Genomic DNA, 16,853 nt, shown 5'->3' with positions numbered 1-16,853 from the left:
ATATATTTTGTATCCTGAGATTTTACTCTGTGTATCAGTTCTACCAGTTTCTTGGTGGAGTCTTTCAGGTTGTCTACATGCAGTACCAAGTCATCTACAAGTTGTGTGACTGCTGTGCCTAGGACTTCCAGTACTCTATTGAATGAAAGTGGTGAGAGTGGACATCCTTGTATAATTTTTTCTTTTTTTTTTTTTTTTGATTTATTTTATTTATTTATTTGACAGACAGAGATCAGAAGTTGGCGAGAGGCAGGCAGAGAGAGAGGAGGAAGCAGGCTTCCCACAGAGCAGAGAGCCCGATGAGGGGCTTGATCCCAGGACCCCGGGATCATGACCCGAGCTGAAGGCAGCGGCTTAATCCACTGAGCCACCCAGGCACCCCCTTGTATAATTTCTGACCTTACAGGGAAGCAGGCTTACTGCTTCTCACCATGAAGAATGATGACAGCTGTGGATTTTTAATTTAAGACCTTTATTATGTGGAGGTATGTTCCCTCTAAACCTTGTTCAAAGTTTTTTTCATGAATGGATGTTATACTTTTTTTCAAATGCTTTTTCTGCATTTACTGAAACAATCATATGGTTCTTACCCTTTCTCTTACTGATACATCACGTTGATTGATTTGTAAATAAAAACCCAGGAATAAACCCCACTTGACCATGGTGAATGTTTTTTGTTTTGTTTTCTTTTTACTATATTGTTGGAATCAGTTCGCTAATATTTTGTTGAGGACTTTTGCATCTATATTCACCAAGAGATACTGGCCTTTCGCTCTCTTTTTTGTGGTGTTTTTATCTGGTTTTGGTATCAGACTAACGTTGGCCTTATAGAATAAATTTGGAAGATGTTCTGCCTTCTCTATTTTTCAGAACAGTGTAAGAAGAATAGGTATTAACTCTTCTTTAAATGTTTGGTAGAGGGGCGCCTGGCTGGCTGAGCCAGTGGAGCCTGTGCCTCTTGATCTCAGGATTCTGAGTTTGAGCTCCACACTGGGTACAGAGATCACTTAAAAATAAAATCAATCAGTCAGTCAATCAATCAATATTTGGTAGAATTCACCCATGAAGACATCTGGTTCTGGACTTAATGCTTGTTGGGAGTTTTTTGATTACTGAATTCAATTTCTTTGCTGGTAATCAGTCTATTCAAATATTCTATTTGTTCCTGTTTCAGTTTGGGGGGTTATAGGTTTGTAGGAATTTATCCATTTCTTTTAGGTTATCCAATTTGTTGGCATACAGTTTTTCATAATATTCTAATTGTTTCTGGTGTTTGTTCTTATTTTTCCTCTTTCATTTGTGATTTTACTTGGGCCTTTTCTCTTTTTTTGGTGAGTCTGACAGAGGTTCATCAATTTTATTGATATTTTTCTCAAAGAACCAGCTCCTAATTTCATTATCTGTTCTACTGGGGTTTTTTTGTTTTTTTTTTTTTTAGTTTCTATATCATTAATTTCTATTCTAATATTTATTTTTTCCTTTCTTTTGCTGGTTTTAGGTTTTGTTTGTTATTCTTTTTCTAGCTCCTTTAGGTGTAAGGTCAATTTGGTTATGGGAGATTTTTCTCACTGCTTTTTTCTTTTTAAGATTTTATTTATTTATTTGACAGAGAGATACAGAGAGAGAGAACAAGTATATAGAACAGCAGGCAGAGAGAGTGGAAGAAGCAGGCTCTCTGCTGAGCAGGGAGCCCAACATGGGGCTCGATCCCAGGGCCCTCGGATCATGATCTGAGCTGAAGGCAGCCACTTTAACTGGCTGAGCCACCCAGGCGCTCCAGATTTTTCTTGCTTCTTCTTTTTTTTTTTTTTAAAGATTTTATTTATTTATTTGACAGAGATAGATCACAATAGGTAGAGAGGCAGGCAGAGTGAGAAGGGGGAAGCTGGCTTACCGCTAAGCAGAGAGCCCGATGTGGGGCACGATCCCAGGACCCCAGGATCATGACCTGAGCTGAAAGCAGAGGCTTTAACACACTGAGCCACCTAGGCACCCCTTTTTCTTGCTTCTTGAGGTAGGCCTGTATTGCTATAAATTTCCTGCTTAGAACCACTTTTGCTGTGTCCCAAAAGTTCTGAACCATTTTTTTCATGTACTTTTTAACTTTTTTTTAAAATATTTTATTTATTTATTTGACAGAGAAAGGGATCACAAATAGGCTGAGAAGCGGGCAGAGACAGAGATGGAAACAAGCTTCCTCCTGAGCAGAGAGCCCGATGCAGGGCTCGATCCCAGGACCCTGAGATCATGACCTGAGCTGAAAGGCAGAGGCTTAACCCACTGAGCCACCCAGGCACCCCTCCATGTACTTTTTTATTTCTTCTATTTCCTGGTTGACACATTTCACTGTTTAGTAGAATGTTATTTAACCTCCATGTATTTGTGGTCTTTCCAGATTTTTCTTGTAATTGACTTGTAGTTTCATAGCATTGTGGTCAGAAAAAATGCATGGTATGAATCTGATCTTTTTTTTAAAATAAGATTTATTTATTTATTTATTTGACAGAGAGACACAGCGAAAGAGGGAAATGAGCAGGGGGAATGAGAGAGGAAGCCTGATGTGGGGCTTGACCCCAGGAATCTGGGATCATGACCTGAGCCAAAGGCAAACACTTAAAGGACTGAGCCACCCAGGTGCCCCAACTTCGATATTTTTAAATTTGTGGAGGCTTTCTTTGTGGCGTAATATGTGATCTACTCTGGAGAATATTCCATGTATACTTGAAAAGAATGTGTATTGTGCTGCTTTAGAACAGAAATGTTCTGAATATATCTATTAAATCCAACTGTTCCAGCGTGTCATTCAAAGCCATTGTTTCCTTGTTGATCTGTTTAGATGATCTGTCCATTATATAAGTGGGTGTGAAAGTCCTCTACTATTACAGCATATTATCAATCAGTTCCTTTATGTTTGTTACTAGCTGTTTTATGTATTTGGTGCACAAATATTTACAATTCTTACATTTTCTTGTTGGACTGACCCCTTTATTATATTACTATATGGTTTCCTTCTTAACTCTTGTTACAGTTTTTGTTTTAAAATCTATTTTGTCCGGGGGGGTGCCTGGGTGGCTCAGTGGGTTAAGGCCTCTGCTTTCTGCTCAGGTCATGATCCCAGGTAATAGGATCGAGTCTGGCATCAGGCTCTCTGCTCAGCAGGGAGCCTGCTTCCTCCTCTCTCTCTGCCACCTCTCCACCTACTTGTGATCTCTGTCAAATAAATAAATGGAATCTTTAAAAAAAAAAAAAACTATTAAAAAATAATAAAGTCTATTTTGTCCGATATAAGAATTGCTACTCTGGCTTTCCTCTGACATCCATTTGCATGACATATGTTTCTCCATCCTCTCACTTTCAATCTGCAGGTGTTAGGTCTAAAATGAGTCTCTTGTAAGAGCAACTGGCTGGCTCTGCTGGTAGAGAATGAAACTCTTGATCTCAGGGCTGTGAGTTCAAGCCCTATGCCATTCTTATTTAAAAATACAAATATTGGGCGCCTGGGTGGCTCAGTGGGTTAAGCTGCTGCCTTCGGCTCAGGGTCCTGGGATCAAGCCCCACATCAGGCTCTGTTCGGCAGGGAGCCTGCTTCCCCCACCTCTCTCTGCCTGCCTCTCTGCCTTCTTGTGATCTCTGTCTGTCAAATAAATAAATAAAATCTTTAAAATAAAATACAAATGTTATTAACGTTTGATGGAGCCATGGAGTTTTCTAAGTCTATTCTCATTTTGCATAATTCTTTTTTTCTCTTTTGTTCAGTTTAATTACTTTCCATTACTCTGTCTTCTAGGCCATTAATTCATTTTTCTGCTTCTTCCAACCTGCTGTTCATTCCATCAAGCACCTTTCTCATTTTGTCTATTGAGCCCTTTTTCTCTGTTATGTTATTCCTTATGTGTTAACGGTCTCGGGAAGATCCTCCACTCTTTTCTCAAGTACAGTGAGTATCCTTATGACCACTGCTTCAAATTCTCTATCATGCATGTGACTTACATCTGTTTCACTTAGATCTCCAGCCGTGGCTTTGTCCTGTTCTTTCATTTGGGACAAGTTTCTCTGTCTTCTCATGTTGTCTAAATCTCTGTGCCTATGTTAGGAAAGTCAGCTATGTTTCCTGTTCTTGAGGGTGATGGCTTTATCATAAGGAGGATCTGTAGTGCCCTACTGTGTAGTATCCCATTCCCCAGGGCCTGGCACTCCTAGGACGGTCTCCAATGTGCTACATATGCTGTTTTCTCCCGGCCACTTTATCCTTCAGACCAGTGATTTGCAAAGACTCTCTTTGCTTGTTGTAAGCAATTTGGTCCCTGGCCTGAAAGTGGTGGCATTTTAACTAGGTGTGCTCGGGCCTGCTTGTGAAATGAGATATGTCACTGCCAGAACCAAGGCCACATCAAACTCTTGGGTTGAGAATCACAGTGTGGGCAAGGGTTTGAGCTGGTCTTCTGGGGAAGGGAGCCCACCAAGCTGGGACTGAGGCAAGCACGACTGGGAGGAGTGGTTTTACCAGAGCATGGAGGGGTGGGACTTGGTGTAAGCAAGTTAGATGGCAAGTGTTAGCACTGTGCTGCTTCCAGCAGGGGGCCCTACGCATATGCTAAGGGGTTGGGAAGGGAAATGGCGCCTGCCAATTCCTTTGTTCCGAGAGGGGTCTCTCAATGAACACAGCCTCTCTGTGACATGCTCTAAGATGAGCAACTAACCTCCCTACTGTGTGCTCCAGGCACTCTTCAGATCATTTTCCATGCTGTATGTCTACACCATGTTTGCCAGCCTTCTCTCCAAGAGCAGCCCCAATGTCCTTCAAGCTCTCCTAGAACCAAACACAGTGACCTTTAAAACTTGAGGCTTTAAGCGCCACTGGTTTCAAGAACTCATGAAATTCAGGCCCTCTCAATTTCCAAGCCAATTGCTATGGGGATTTGTTTTCTCCATGCACTCCCTTGTGAACTAATTTGTCATATGCCCTTTTTTGCGATGGCTCCTACCTCCACACCTGCCCCCCCACCCTCACCCCTGCACGGTTCAGTGGCCATGACCTGTTTCTTTCTCAAACCATACCTCGGCATTTCCTACCTTCTTCAGTATAGCCTCTTCTCTGTCTTCAGTTGTGGAGTTTGTTCTGCTAGCCTTCAGAAAGATTTCTGGGTTCTTTAGGATGATTTGATAGTGCCACGATCTTCTGTCTTAAATAAATCTGTGTCCTTGTAAATGTCCTCATCCTTACTGAAACACTTCCTTATTTTCTGGCACCTTAAGATGTTTCGTGCTCATCTTGTATTTTTCCTACTCCAGCCCGCCAATCAATCACTTCTCTCAGGCACCTGAGTTCCATTTATTGGAGACCAAGATCTAAATGCCAGGTGTGTCCCTGTTACTAGTGTGTCACTGCTCATAAGCCGCCTCGGCAGACATGGCTAGGGATATGTACGCATGTATACTAACCAACCACACATATCTATATTTATTTTTACATCACTCTGTCTATATATAAAATTAAAACCTTTGGAAATTGCCAATTCCAATCCAACACCATAGGGTACAGTCTAGCATTCCCCCTTTATTATCTGTATCTTTTTAACAGTGAGCTCTCATCTACAATAGATTTATTTGTTCAATCCCAGTAAAAACATAAAATTAGCTTCAGAATTGCTAACCTACACCTCATGTAAGAAACAGTTCTACTAATTACAGTATTTGTGTGTAGTTCTTTTTGGCTTACAGCTTCCAGTCAAAACACTGTTTTTAAGGTTAGTTAGGTTAGTTCTTTCCCAATCCCTTCAGCATGGCCTCAAACTGTGCTAGCCAGGATCAGTAAATAACATGCCATAAGGACCAAAACAATCAAGGGTTCCTACAGGTCAGACAGTGCATCTCCTCCCTTGAAAAAGTAATGATGAAATGGAATAGTACTACGGCCAAGGAGAAAATATTTCTTGAAAAAAAGAATGCTCCAGATTCAAGTCACCTATATGTATATCATGTATGAAGGAAATACTTTGCAAAAGCTTCATAATCAACATCTTTACAAACCAACTCTTTAGCCTTATAAGTAGTAAGAAATTAGAAACAAGCAAGATAGCAATTACAGTGAGTTTCTTTTTTAAAAAGACTCTAATAATGTTAGCTTGAATGTGTTCCTAAACAGATCACATTGGCAATTCTTACGTTGCTTATACACAAAGAAAACATGAGTATTTTAAAGTACTGGAAAAAGCAAAAGAAAAGTGCAATAAAACTGAAATAGTAATTTTAATTTGCCTTCTATAATCTGGAAAGAATCAGACCCTATATATGAGCATTTATAAAAAAGTATACTCACCATCGGCTGAAAATTTGTCGATTGCTTGGGTCAAAGTAAGGAAGTTGCCTGTGGACTTGGACATCTGAAATAGAAAGTCAATAATCAGGTATTATTAAGAATATATATAAATAAAATAAACCAAATCAGATAAATCAAAGTAAGTAGGTTAGCCACAATCAGATAAAGACCAAAAAAAAAAAAAATTAGAGAGAAAAAGGAAAAGATATCTTGCACTAATTTTACAGAGCTGGGCACTGAAATCCAGTTAACATAGTGACTTGTCTGGGTCACTCAGCTAGGCAGGGACAGAGCTAGGACAGGGTCTCCAGTCTGGTATTAAATGCACTACTCTTTCCAGCAGATTATACTGCCCCCTAGGAATCTGTTTAGACATGTATAATGATTCCACTGTATCTCTGGAACATTTCAGGGGTCGTAAAGAAGAGCTTTAGAGCAATTAGAATCATTCAGAAACAAATGGACTGGCATATGATGTCAGAGTTAGGTGTTTTAGGGAACTTCAACTAGTGTCATTTAAAACAAGTGGTTGTTTCCAGTCGTGCTCTACCTGAGGGCACCACATTTAAGGACACACTGTGCACAGCCTGCCAATGTTTACTATTTAAGAATTTGTTGTCTTTGGGGTATCTGGTGGCCCAGGCAGTTAAGTATCTGCCTTCAGGTCAGGTCATGATCCCAGAGACCTGGGATTAAGTCCCACATGGGGCTCCCTATCTCCCTCTGCCTTTCTCCTTGCTTGTGCTCTCTTGCTCCCTCTAGCTCTCTCTCTGGGCATCGATCTCTCAAATAAAATCTTAAGGAAAAAAAAAAAAAGCATTTGTTGTCTTTAACAGAACTTTGCTGATACCAAAGAGAGGTTATAATCTAGTCTTCTACCACCCCACAATGAAGTATCTAGTTCTAATAAAAACAGTACAATGTATAGTATGACAACTTTGAGACCAAAGAAAATATCACATTATAACACAATTTATATTTATACACATATATACATACATGTAAATACATATATAGTTCCACTTCGCCTTACAAAGTAAAAAATGAATTTGATAATCAAAAGTCCTTGTGGATCTAACACACATCTAATCGAAGAGCTGTTTTTCAGTCTAATACAGAGATTATTTTAAATGAACTTCTATATTCCCTTTCAATATTAGGGCACAAGTTAAAAATGATGTTTCATTTTGCAATTCATACCACTTGCTATTTGTTTAAATCGACACCTATTTTCATTATGACAGACATTTATAGCAAAGAATACTCTTTTTCAATTAATATTCCAACAGTTGTAGCAAAATGCACTAATTGTAACAAAATCAACTTGCTACAAATATTCTCACTAAGAAATAAATAACATGGCAATTTTTAGTTTATGTGAGGAGGGGTACCCTTTTCAATGTACACAAAAGCATCACAGGGGCAAGCAAGGGCTTTGTCACGGGGTTTGAAGACACTGATTAATGAGATAAAGTCTTATATAGCCTATAAAAAAATCATATATATTAGTAGTTTTAACAACAGCAGAAGCAGTAGTAGTATAGAGAGAGATATGTTATAATGCCTGGAAGAAGCATTAAATAACAGTTAAGAATCCTACAAATTCCAAAATTCTATTATTTTAATTCAGTGGCTGATCACAGTAGAAAACAAATCCCACCAAGTATTTTCTCAACCTAATGAGAAATTTATTCTAGGGTCACAACGTAGGGTTTTTATATTTCTTTTTTTTCTTTTTTAAAGATTTTATTTATTTATTTGACACACAGAGAGAGATCACAAGCAGGCAGAGAGACAGGGGAAGCAGGCTCCCCGCTGAGCAGAGAGCCCTACACGGGACTCGATCACAGGATCCTGAGATCATGACCTGAGCCGAAGGCAGAGGCCTAACCCACTGAGCCACCGAGAGCCCGGATTTTTATATTTCTTATATCTCCCTCTGTCTCCTCCAGTCACGAATTGTATCACCTTCTACCATTCTAACTACAAATGTTAAAATAGATAAGTTTTCCCAGTTCCTGCCCTCCGTTAATACTATTTACTCCACTTACTCCCTAATTTATGCTGGTAGTCCTAAACATTTTAAATGGAAGATTAACACTGATTTTTACACTCTCTATTTCTTTAAAATGTACAACTTCCTACATCTGCAAAGTTCTTGGCATAATTTTAAATTTTCTTACCTTCTCAGAGTTGAGGAGGAGATGTCCATTTGCTCTCACAGCAGTGGGCCATTTGTCACTTTAGAGGTAAATGTTTAAAGACAGAAAATAAAACTTTAAGGTTCGAGTCTAAGCTTAAGAAGTTGAGGTAAATGCTGAAAGCTTTACAACAGTTTGCTAAGACAAATGTACAAATGTACTGAGTCCTGCTCTTAATAGGAAACAAATGAAAATAAGAAGTGCCCATTAATAAAGGACTGGTTACATAAACTATGGTACAGGCATACACTGAAATACTATGTAATAGGTATTTTAAAAATATAGGAAAGGGCTAGATATGTGGATATAAATAAATCTTAGAAGCATATAATCACATGGGGGATAAAAGTGTCCACAGTGTGGTATCTCTGCATAATTAAAAAATAAATAAACATGGGGTGCCTGGATAGCTCAGTCCAAAAAGCAAGTGACTCTTGGTCTTTGGATTTTGAGTTCAAGGCCCACACTGAGTGTAGAGACTCCTTAAATAAATAAATAATCTGATGCTAGTTTATTCATAAACATGTCATCCAGAAGAAATCATAAGAAAGCAGTGGGAGGGATTACCTATGGGAAGCAGAGTGATGTGGGGGCAAGGGTAAAAGTTCCCTTTTCTTTTTTTTTTATGAACTCTTTGAATTTTTGAACTATGTAAGTTCCACTCATTCATTCTAGCAATGAGATTATGCAAGGATAGTGGTTGAGAACAAGAGTCCTGGAGACAGGCTATAGGGTTTGCATCCTCACTGTATCATTGCTGAGTAACTCAGGGTGAATTATTTGAACTCTCTAGGTCTCAATAACGTTCCTTGTCTATAAAACGAGGATATTATAGAACGTCCTGGAAAAGTTGTAATGAAAATGAAATGAGTTGTTATAAGTGATTAGGACAGTGCCGGGTGTTACTGATAATTATTACTTACAAGCACTTGACATTATTACTTACCTATAATTTATAAAATCTAATACATGTTCAAAAACTTGATGCAAAGGGATGAACACTCAACTATGTTCCCAAAAAATACTTCTGAGATATCCAATTTCTCCAAAAATACATTTTAAACAGTAACAACAAAATAATTGGGTAACATAAGATTTATTTTATTCCTCTACTTCAAAATCTTCCTCTTATTCTTGAGAAAGAAAATGCAATCTCATTCTAAATATAGGAAGTCACATGAGATTGTTCTGGTGATATGAAATAAAATTTAAACAGAGGGAGGTGTTTGTTTCCTCGGCTACCTTGAGAGACTAAATGAAAGGCACAGAGACATATTTGGATCAAGAGGAAAGATGATAGAAGTATTACTTTTGAGCATACAGGATTAAAAATGACACTTAGATTCAGACTCTACTCAAAATACCACTACCAGGGGCACCTGGGTGGCTCAGTCAATTAAGCATCTGACTCTTGGTTTTGGCTCAGGTCATAATCTCAGGATCATTGGACTGAACCTTGTGTCAGTCTCTGTGCTAAGTGTGGAGCCTGTTGAACATTCTCTCTCTTTCTCTCCCTCTGCCCCTCCCCTCCACACGCTCTCTCAAAGGGAAGAAAAAAAAAAAAAAGAACATCACTACCAACTAATGCTGTAAACTTGCAGCTCTCAGCTCTAAAGGGATGTTTCCTTCCAATTCTAACATTCTAGGCTCTGTCTTGAACCACCTTTATTTCTGCATGTAAGAGGGCACAAAACAGGTCAAGTAAAGTACTGAAAGGCTGTCGAGGTACCGGAAATGTGATGTGCTTTGGTGAGCCCAAGGTAAATATGTGGATTTCTGGATATAACAGAGAGGAGAAGGCGTGCTTTCTGCTTCATTTATATGTTCAACAGAAGAAAAAGACGGCAACTGGCAAACCTAACTATGCCTTGCAGAGTAACTTCTTAAATATTTGACATCATAAGACATAAATTTAGTCTGCAGCCTTTTTAGCACTCACCTTTGTTCTGGCCACATAGCCACATGATTATAAAGGTAATATGAAAGATGATTAGGAACAAGATCCTTGCCAGACACTCGGAGATCCACAGGATACCAGAACTCAAATTCCTGCTTTAACTGATCTAATTTCTCCTTTGGAATCTGAGTCTTGGGAAATGGAGCCTCCTTGAAGAAAACATAATCCCAAACCTCCTTGGTCATCTGTTGCGGTCTGTATTAAAAAATAAAACAAACAACAAAATATACAGATTATTTCTTTGAAGAAATCAAAATATTCACTTAATCATTAAATAGGAATCTCTTAATATAGCTACACTAACAAATGATGACAAAAAACTTCAATAAGGGGGCACTTGGGTGGCTCAGCAGGTTAAAGCCTCTGCTTCGGCTCAGGTCATGATCCCAGGGTCCTGGGATTGAGCCCCACATCGGGCTCTCTGCTCCGCAAAGAGCCTGCTTCCTCCTCTCTCTCTGCCTGCCTCTCTGCCTACTTGTGATCTCTGTCAAATAAATAAATAAAATATTTTTTTAAAAAAGACTTCAATTAGAATAAAGAATGGTAACGATAACAGAGGAGCTATTTATTACTTTTTCTCAGTGCAGCAGCAAAAAAACAAAAACATCGTAACAAAACTCTGCTAAAGGAATTCTGATGAAAACTAAATTAAAAAAAAAAAAGAATTTTCAATGCATATATCAAAAGATTATATCTCTTGCTAACAAACTACACTACTTTGCCTCATCCATTTACCCACCTGATGCCCAGCGGAGACTCTGCCTGTCCACGCAAGTTCCCCCCTTGCAGCAGGTGCGCAACTGTGTAAAACGCCATGTAAATAGTGGAATCAGAGAGCGATTCGATCAGCCACTGCTCATCCCAGGGCAGACGGGTACCTGCAAGATAAAAAGAAAAAAAATTAATGCATGAGGAACTCAAGAGACATGTCATCTAGAGAATCCACAGTTTTAAGACATATAGCATTTACAAAGCTCTTTATTTTAAGAAGGTCTTAAATTTGCTTGAATAATTAACAAAATAAACTGGTACATAAAAAACCAAACAGCTGAAGCACTGGAAACTTTCTTAAAAAAAAAAAAAATCCATAAAGCTATCTGGGTTAGAGAGGTCATATTTCTACCACCAGGTAGATGATAGGGCACCACATTCTAGTTTCCCTCACCCTCTAACTGAAACCTCTCACTTCCAATTCAGAAAAAATAATACAAAAGAGGGAGACAAGGTAAAAGTGTAAATTTGCCGTGTAATTGGCAAAGTCATTCAAACAGAAGAATTTGAAGTATGGGTTACCTAAACCGTAAGTTCTCGAGCAAGCATGCTCTTGTAGCCAATCTAAGGTAGCTTCAAAATTCCTCCTGGTCTCCTCACAGAATCTGGAGAGAGTAAAAGATAAAGCGCCATTCTTCACTTTCACTGTCTTCCATGTTTCTCATCTCCTCTCCCTTCCCTCATCACTTTTCCCCTTTCTTTCTTACGTTTCCAGGCCCTTCAAGCACTGAGATGTCTGTTTTTTCCAGTTCTCTTCTCCATAATCCAAGTACCTTGGGAGAGGAAAGATTGATTAAAAAAATAATAATAAAAGTCAAAAGGATAAATTAAAGTGATTGGAGGAAATTTCTTGCTATGAGAGAGACTAACCACTGATCACATAGGGCCACGACACATTCATCTGAGGATCTGGACATAACTTGTTTCTCCGGTTCCATGTAAATAAATGCATCTCCCTACACAAAAGCAAACAAAATTATATCAGGTGTTATGTCAAGTCAATCTCTATTCCTCAGCAATAATAAAAACAACTTCAAAAAAAAAAATGTTATACCAATAACCAAAACCCCTCATTTTCATTATGTCTTCCCTCTTCCCAGCAGAAGTTATCGGCCTTTCTTTCTACACATTTGCTTTTGAAAAGGTGAGCATCTTTGTCAACAGATCATCTTTCCTATAGATTATTAGATTGTTCTTTTTCAGTGGAATGTAAAAGATGTTCAAGAGTTTCTAATTCTATGGTTTGAAGGTCAGATTGCCTATGGAAGCCTTTTATCCTTGTTAGAATAAAAATGTAAAAAAAAATGAAATTAAATGCATGGAACCACTGCTTTAAAAAAAAAGATGCACAAAAATTAAACATGGAAAATACTGCTGCTAAAGATGTATAGTGTCATGAAAAATGCTCACTAGTACACCATGAATTTAATTATTTACCAAATATAAGCACCTCTTAAAATATTATGTTCTCAAACTTTTAAGCCTATTTAAAAAAATAAATCCAACATTATTATTCATAAAATGATTAGTTTTTCTGTGTTTTTAATTTAATTCTTCATACTGTTAAATAGCGAGGACTTTTTAAAGATGATAAATTAAAAACAGACATTTAACTCTACTACCTCTCAAAATTCCAGCAAAATGACAATAAGGAGGGTTTTTCTTTTTTCCAGTGGCATGAATTTACAGATACAAAAGAATAGAAGAAGAAATAATATCAACCAACTTTTGGAAACTAAAAACCAGGATGAATGACAACTGCATCAGCAGGTTGAGGAAAGCTAGCTGAATCATAAGCCAGCACTAGAGAAGGTGAAAAGCAATCCAATTTGCATTGCAGAACCTCCAAAAAACTCAACAATTTGTGGTATAAGATGGTGCTGGAAGTGGAGGCAATATGAGGCTGAAAATAAGGGAACTAACTTAAGTTTTTAAAGAAGAGGTTAGAGCCCCAAACACTCTAATCCCACATATACAGACTTGAAACTGCTCTTCCCTATGCCAGCAGAACAATGAAGGTTTCTTCTCTGGAGAGGAGGAGAGAATGACTCAACCAAAAACAAAGTTGAGGGCACAGGTATCACAGCTGGAATAGATGAACTAACTGGAAAGTCAGTACATTGGGAATTGGTATTGCCCCTAGCAACCTTTTCAACTCCCAGAATGCTCAGTTGGCTCAGACCTTTTAAGCCAGAAACTGGAAGAATCTTTTGGGAGGAATCCAACAAATGCAAGAAGCTCTAATTAACATCAAGGCTAACAAAGGCTTCTCCAAAAGCCAAACAGCCCTTCTATTTTTTTTCCCCAAACAGCCCTTCCAGATCTTCCCCAGTGAAGTCCTACTCACATGCAAAATGCTTCTGATCACCTTTTCATACCCACTCATAAATATCAACAACTTTTCTCAGAGAAATAAGAGATTAAGATTTCACATCCATGAAACAGGAACAGCAACCTCTATAAAAGGATCAATCAGATAGCAAGAATAAGCTCTTATACTGGCCCTGAGTTGGTAATCTCAAAGATGGATAATAGTATATAGGAATTCATCATACTACTCTCCACTTTTTATACATTTGAAATTTTCCATACTAAGAAAAAACATGTTATACATGCTCACAAATAGCAGATTAAAAAAACCCACAGTTAACAAACAAAATCTTAGAGGAAGAAAAAGTTGAGGGACTCTGCCAGAAAGAAAAGGACTTCCAAAATCTAAGAGAACCAATATCTGAACAAAAAGAATTCAGAAAGTGAAAATAAAGAACAGGAAGAGATGAAACAATCAAAGAAAAGGTCAAGAAATTTTCCCAAAATTAAACCACAAAAGTCTCCAAACTGAAGGAATCCACCAAGCACTCAGAAAAGTAATAAAAATTGACTTACACCAAGGTAAGTCATGAAATTTTAGAATACCCAGAAGAAAAAGAAGATTCTACAAGCTTCCAGAGAAGGGAAAAAACAGGTCATTCACAAAAAAATCAGTTATTACCAAAATGATCTTGGACTTCTCAGCAGCATTACTGAAAAAGAACACCTGGGGTAATGCCCATAAAATTTTAAAGCAAAATTATTTTCAATCTAAAGTCCTGTCCCCAAGCAATCAAATATGAAGACAGACTAAAGCTATTTCAGATATGGAAGCTCACAAAAATTTACCTTCCAGGTATGCTTTTTCAGGAAAGCCACTAGAAGCAGAGCTTCACAAAATGAGAAAGTAAATAATAGAGCAGCAGTGATGGGATCAAGAATAGAAGACCTCCAACTTAAAAAAAAAAAATAAAAATCAAAGGAAATTCTTAGTAATAGTGGAGAAATCTCCCAGATGACATTTGTCCACCAAGACAGTAAGCAACTAGTCCTGACTAAAACAGGCAAGGCGGCTCTGGAAGAACTTTCTCTAAGATGGAACCAACAGCGTATTGATGTGTAAAAGTATTATGAGAAGAAATAAACAGGCCAGAGTCTGGGGATGGAGTACTGATCATTATATTTTAAAAGAAGGAAATTAAAAAAAAAAAAAAAAGACAACTACTAATGCCAGGGGAAAACAAAAGCTGGGGAAGAAAAGTTCTCATTGTACACTTCATTGTAGATCAGTGATGCCTCAAAAATGCACACAATGACTACTGCTCTCATGAAAGTTATAATATACCCAGGCTAGGAAGATAGGAGGTAGAAGAGTATATACAAATAGTGAGGTTAGAAAGAAAGACACAAGGTAGAAGGAAGAGTTAAATCTTGATTTTCCATGATAGGAAGTCAATGGCTAATGCCTAAAACTGAAAAACAAAATTAAAAAATGACTGTGCTAGCACTAAGATTAAAGATCTTTAAGAGAGGGGCGCCTGGGTGGCTCAGTGGATTAAGCCGCTGCCTTCGGCTCAGGTCATGATCTCAGTGTCCTGGGATCGAGCCCCGCATCGGGCTCTTTGCTTGGCGGGAGCCTGCTTCTCTCTCTCTGCCTGACTCTCCGCCTGCTTGTGATCTCTCTCTCTGTCAAATAAATAAATAAAATCTTTAAAAAAAAAAAAAAAGATCTTTAAGAGAGACAGAACTTTTTTAAAAAGAAACAACTGAAACAAGGTTGAAAGTAAGCCTGTTCAAAGAAGAGAAATATTTTTTATTTTTTATATTTTTTTTATTTTAATAAGCTTTACAGACCACTGTCACTATGTACTAAGGCCATATACAACTGTCAGAAATCAAAATTTAATTTAAAAATTAAGTAGCTAGGGGGCGCCTGGGTGGCTCAGTGGTTAAGCCCCTGCCTTCAGCTCAGGTCATGATCTCAGGGTCCTGGGATGGAGCCCCACACGGGGCTCTCTGCTCGGTGGGGAGCCTGCTTCCTCCTCTCACTCTCTATGCCTGCCTCTCTGTCTACTTTTGATCTCTGTCAAATAAATAAAAAATCTTAAAAAAAAATTAAGTAGCTAAACAGAAAAAAGACATTTCAAAAAAATTAAGACAGAGGGGGAAGAAAAAGGATGAAGTTAAAAGTAAAGCACTACACAAAGAGAACTGTAACTACCAGTATTTCAAATGGCCGCTGCCAGCAAACATCTTTAAGTTCTCTGTGCTTTGCATGTGCCAACTTTATAGGTCTACATGCCATCAACATTACAGGTGGGATGTTCAAGTTCAACAAATTGCTAAATAAGTCTCCTATTTCCTGCCATGATAAATAAAAATTATTTATCTTTAATAGAGCTCCAGGCTTTATTATAAAACTCAGTACTAATTAACAACATGAAGTCTATTAACTGAAAGGTTTTTTCCTAAAGCAGCCTTCAGAGGATAGCCTATCACATACAGTGTCAATCATGTTTTTCTGAATAGTCTTCTTTACATCTTGGACCTTCTGTCCCTTAAATCCATCCACCAGCATTACCTAAAAGGATGAGAAGTGGGAAAAAAAAAAAAGAGAGAAAATGATTAAAATTTGCTTTGTGTTTCCTCCAAACTTTTCCTAACTAAATTTACTCCATCCACAACCAAGATATTTTTAGTGTGAAATTTATCACACTTATAATCTTAAGTTTTTATTCTGCTATAGCTTAGATAACTAATATTTATAATATACTTGTTTTTCTTTTGGTGTAAGTAGGATAGCTATCAGGAACATGATTAGGAAGGAGTCCTCACTTCTTTCCCACTTCTCAGATTTCCATTTGGAGCTAATTTCAATATGCTCACTCATCTCATTCCTGAAGGCTTTGGGAAAATGAACTGAATACATGCAGCTCAGCCCCATCTAGACTTGTTTCCAACTATGCCTGCTGCCAGCGAGCATTTTCCTTTTCTTGGCCATATGATAAACCTGCCCTTGGGACACCTGGGTGGCTCAGTCGTTAAGCTCCTGCTTTCAGTTCAGGTCATGGTCTCAGGGTCCTGGGATCAAGCCCCACATTGGCTTGATCCTGCTTAGCAGGAAGTCTGCTTCTCCCTCTCACACTCCTCCCTCTTGTGTTCCCTCTCTCACTGTCTCTCTCTCTGTCAAACAAATAAATAAAATCTTAAAAACACACACACACACACAAAAACCAGGCCCTTACGGAAGGCCTGTTTTTCAACTCCGCCTTTTACGTAGTGAGGAAATTTAATT

The 16,853-nt window shown here is 38.1% G+C and overlaps 1 protein-coding gene across 1 annotated transcript in view; it reads right to left on the bottom strand.

The window, feature by feature from the left end:
• Positions 1–16,853, bottom strand: part of LARS1 (leucyl-tRNA synthetase 1) — a 69,604-nt gene that overhangs the window by 23,536 nt on the left and 29,215 nt on the right. Inside the window, exons 15-22 of the mRNA XM_044225091.1 lie at positions 16,062–16,139; positions 12,119–12,204; positions 11,956–12,021; positions 11,771–11,853; positions 11,217–11,355; positions 10,460–10,672; positions 8,503–8,560; positions 6,320–6,383 (exon numbers count right to left, since the gene is read on the bottom strand). Coding sequence (XP_044081026.1) covers positions 6,320–6,383; positions 8,503–8,560; positions 10,460–10,672; positions 11,217–11,355; positions 11,771–11,853; positions 11,956–12,021; positions 12,119–12,204; positions 16,062–16,139 — 787 coding nt within the window. The remainder of the gene's footprint in view (positions 1–6,319; positions 6,384–8,502; positions 8,561–10,459; positions 10,673–11,216; positions 11,356–11,770; positions 11,854–11,955; positions 12,022–12,118; positions 12,205–16,061; positions 16,140–16,853) is intronic.

This window comes from Neovison vison, chromosome 1 (genome assembly GCF_020171115.1).
Source record: "Neovison vison isolate M4711 chromosome 1, ASM_NN_V1, whole genome shotgun sequence".
Taxonomy (NCBI): Eukaryota; Metazoa; Chordata; class Mammalia; order Carnivora; family Mustelidae; genus Neogale; species Neogale vison.
Note: the sequence above shows the minus strand (reverse complement) of the source record. Positions and strands in the feature narration are given on the sequence as shown.